Below are 4,334 nucleotides of genomic sequence, written 5' to 3' on the forward strand. Positions count from 1 at the left end.
TACATTATCAATTAAATCTTTGATAATTAAAATATTATTTTTTAAAATCTTAAACTCTAAACATATAAGGTTGAGGACTAATCTGTCACTTACACTAACTAAAGGTTCCATCACTATCCAATTATAACTGGGATTCGAACTTAGGATGTGACTTCTACGAGGCCAACATATTGGCCATTGGTGCAATACCTCTGCCACATTACGAACTTGTCTAAGTTTACAAAGAAAGGGAGATATGTCATGGTCAGTTAGATTATTTTTTGGTGGGCCTAAGGCCTCTAGGTTTTTACCTTGTTTAATTTTAACAAAAACAATGATATTGAATTTCTCATGGTATAATAATTCACTATTAATATACACCAAAAAAAAAAATTCATATTAATTGTAGCATTATCTTACCCTATAAAAATAGTGATATTGAAAATTGGGCTGAGGTTTCAGAGATGAATATGAAAAGGATTAGGAGAGAGAATCATCACCAACATTATTGAATTCTTCTATCCATTATCAAGTGCTTCAATTCATGGATTAATGTTGGTACCACCAAAGTATTCTAGCTTCATTACTTTCTTTTCATAGATGAGCTAACGTGTAACAATAAAATCAATTCATAAGTCAACTCGAGACTTCATTTTTTCTTCCATTTCTAACGAAAATGGAACAGTAAAATGAAATGAGTATGAGTTAACCAAAATGATTGAATTCAAAACTTGCATTACAAGAAACATAGACAGCAAACTGAACCACTTGATAGCACATTAATAAGACGAGCAATGCTAGGGGGCCAGTAACTTTTGGGATTGATAGCCATCAATGATGATTTAATGGTGTGAGATTGGTGTGAGATTTCATCCAATGACTCACCTTTCTCTGCTGGTTACATGATGACCAAAATTTAATAAAATTGTTGGCCCCTAGACTTTTCTTAATAAGACCATTGAACTTGAAACCACAACCTCCGAGTAACAGAACATGAAACAAATAAAAAACAATGTTGAGTTTGGAAGAACACAAAACAAGACCCAACATAGAGAATCTAACGAGGATGGAGCTCAGTAAACGAAGCCTCATTTGCGCCTGATGCTGCTTGCAGAGCATAGTTTCTTGATTCACCTAATCTGCTGCTATTTGATAAATCTCCGGAATTATTCGTAATAACATATGCTGCTCTTGAAGGCATTGGAAGAGCGAGGGAGTCGCTATTAAGCATCACTACAACCGTAGCCATGGTTGGTCTATCAGCTAAATTCTCTTGAACGCATAACAATCCGATATGGATGCATCTCATTATTTGATATCCGAATCTACTATTCAATGTGGGATCTACAATATCAGAGGCTGAGTCAGAACCTTCCCTCCATTTTCTCCATGTCTGCAAGGTTTTTGTCAATACAAACAAGGATATTTATTTTTCTTTTCTTTTAAGGTTAAGCAATTGGTACTTAAAAGATAGGAGTCTTACAAAGCTTATTAGATGTTCTACATACTCGCCGTTATGGATGTCTCCATTTTTGTGTCCGCTCACTATCTCAAGAAGTAGTACTCCGAAACTAAAAACATCTGACTTTATTGAAAATTGTCCATGCAATGCATATTCTGGTGCCATATATCCACTCAACACAATTATAAACTCAGTTGAAGTTTTCTATTACTCTTGTTGCTGAGGGTATATATTGATTAGGAAATTAAAATTTATTTGTTTTTATGTATATCATAGTACTTACTAGGTTCCAACTATTCTAACTGTATTTTCTTGAGTTTGATTCTCAACAAACAATCTCGCCATGCCAAAGTCTGCGATCTTTGGGTTCATTTGCTCATCTAAAAGTATGTTACTTGCTTTTAGATCACGATGGATAATACGCAGTTGAGAATCCTCGTGTAGATAAAGAAGACCTTGAGCGATTCCGACTATAATTTTATTGCTCATCTAAAAGTATGTTACTTGCTCAATAATGTTAACAATATTTTTTTACTCTTCTTAAGAGATATAAATATAACAGAAATGCTGAGTAGCCAAGAAGAAGTTCTAAGTTACCAAATATGAAGTAATCAAGGCTTTTATTGGGAAGAAACTCGTAGACCAGTATCCTCTCTCCTGTTTCCAAACAAAAGCCAAGTAGCCTAACTAAATTTCGATGTTGAAGTTTTGCTACCAATAGCAGCTCATTCTTAAATTCTATATCTCCTTGGTCAGAATTTCTAGACAATCTTTTGACCGCAACCTCTTTGCCATTTGGTAGCCTACCCTGAAAATATTCAAGAGTTTTGGTACTCAAACATAGTACTATTTGTTTTGATAAGGAAGCTATAACTGAGCCCAATCTTAGCTTTATCTACCTTATAGACAAGTCCAAATCCACCTTCTCCAAGCTTATTTTCAATTGAGAAGTTATTTGTAGCGTCCATGATGGTTTGAAAGTGGAATTGTAATGTTTCAATAGGTTCAATTTCATAGTCAGCTTCTGATGCACCTTGACCTGGGTAGGAATAGTAATAAGAATTATGAGAATTACAATCTAATACTTTGTTTGTCTATGTATTGTTGATGAGGTTAATTAGTGAACAATCCAATGCCACATTGTGGGCATCACTTATTATTATTTAGACTTACTTTCAGAATACTTGGTTGGCTTCTTCTTCTTCCTTTTGAAGTAGATGCAGACAAAGGTGATGAACAGCACAATAACAAGGGAGACGACAGGCACAACTATGGCAGTCACAGTTGCTGATGATGAGTTGTTCTTTCCTGCAAAATCCAACTTATCATACAATTGCGAAACAATTTATTCCAAAAGCTTAAAATGGTAGTTAGAGCCATATAAATTGTTATATGTCTCACACTGAAGAACACATTCTATTAGATTGCATTGCATATAACTAAGCTAAAACGAATTTAGAAACCTTGTTTGGGCGTAGCAGTGGCAGTAGGGGATGATGGAGCAGGAGAAAGAGATGGTTGAGGTGGCAGAACGCTTAGAGAATCAAAGTAAAGCTGTGTGTCATATCTAAGATTACAACTGGGGGTAAAAATTCTTGCACGTATCTTTCCATTGCAGCAAGTTGGGATGTGGGAGATTCCTTCAGTCAAGCATTCATTGCATTCTAGCTCTGACAAATCATTAGTGCACTTTACATGAGCATACACGGTTTGAAATCCTGCCCCTACTTTGGCTTCTCCTGCAGAAAACTTGATCAGAGATTCACCAGAAATTGCAGCAGCTTTGCTTCTTAGGCTTTGCATCAAGTCTGCAGCAACTTGGTTGAACTCATTCGCATCATTTACATTCTTTTTGTTATGTATCTCCCACCGATTGGAGTCCATGATCCCAAATATGGACCGGTTCGAGTAGCGCAACATGCAGTAATCATACCACCCTGTTGCCTCCTTCTGGTTTGGACAAACCTTTGGCAGAAGGATTCTTGAATCGTTCAAACAGCTAAGGCAATCTTCTTTTGTAACATCTCCTCTGCACATCCAAATCAGGTTAACTTTGTCTGTGTTTTGTCCATTGGAGAGATTGTAGAAACGGTAGTCATTGGTAGTTCCTATGATAGAAGAGAGGTTGGACAAGAGGGTATTGAGGTTTGAACTGTAGGTACTGTTAGCTGTGTAGTTACCATTGTTGTCCTTACAGACATAGTGAACAAAATCTGGTTGAGAGGTGGCTAGAGACGTGAAGATGACAAGGACAGAAAGAAGTAAGAACAAGTTTTCAGAAGCTACGGCCATGGCAGCCATCGTTTATGACCATGAATCAAATGTAACATTGAAGGTTCAGCTAAGTTTGACATAGGAATAGAGGTTCTGTTCTTTTAGATTTATAATATCAACTTTCCGTCTTCTATCTTGTTTTTCACACAGCAATGAACTTTCAAGTAAGGTAGTTACTCCAATGAAGATTTAATGATTATCATTATGTAAAGATACATTATTTTAACCATAGATGATAGATTGTAGGGTTTGATTTTATTTGAAGTAAAAGTGTTACCTTTATTTAAAGTGTTACTAAATAAATAAGTTACACTTTTTAAACAAAGATCATCATGAAAAGATATTTTTAACATCTTCATAGGAGTAGTTGCTTTCAAGTAATCAGTCACATCTACTTGTGGGAACCGGGAAGCTTGAAAAAATTAAAGGGAAATGGTTTAACGAAAAGTGGAATCTTTCGATTTATTTATTACAAAAATATTATTCGTACACCAAGTTAGTAAATAAAATATTAATGTATTTATATATAAATATATGTGTATTTTAATTTATTTTTAATAAGTATTTATATTTCAATATGTATTTTATACTTTAAACAAACTTTAATGACTAATTTTAA

At 34.8% G+C, this 4,334-nt stretch overlaps 2 protein-coding genes across 2 annotated transcripts; both read right to left on the reverse strand.

The window, feature by feature from the left end:
• Positions 1,037-1,606, reverse strand: LOC110266986 (putative receptor-like protein kinase At4g00960). Its single transcript, XM_021112097.1, has 2 exons — positions 1,463-1,606; positions 1,037-1,372 (listed from the first exon to the last, which is right to left on the reverse strand). The coding sequence occupies exons 1-2, from the start codon at positions 1,604-1,606 to the stop codon at positions 1,037-1,039; spliced, it is 480 nt and encodes a 159-aa protein (XP_020967756.1).
• On the reverse strand, positions 1,765-3,767 carry LOC107616127 (cysteine-rich repeat secretory protein 38-like). The gene is made up of 3 exons (XM_021111189.1): positions 2,905-3,767; positions 2,615-2,749; positions 1,765-2,480 (listed from the first exon to the last, which is right to left on the reverse strand). The coding sequence occupies exons 1-3, from the start codon at positions 3,740-3,742 to the stop codon at positions 2,260-2,262; spliced, it is 1,194 nt and encodes a 397-aa protein (XP_020966848.1). The 5' UTR covers positions 3,743-3,767; the 3' UTR covers positions 1,765-2,259.

This window comes from Arachis ipaensis, chromosome B09, assembly GCF_000816755.2.
Source record: "Arachis ipaensis cultivar K30076 chromosome B09, Araip1.1, whole genome shotgun sequence".
Classification (NCBI taxonomy): domain Eukaryota; kingdom Viridiplantae; phylum Streptophyta; class Magnoliopsida; order Fabales; family Fabaceae; genus Arachis; species Arachis ipaensis.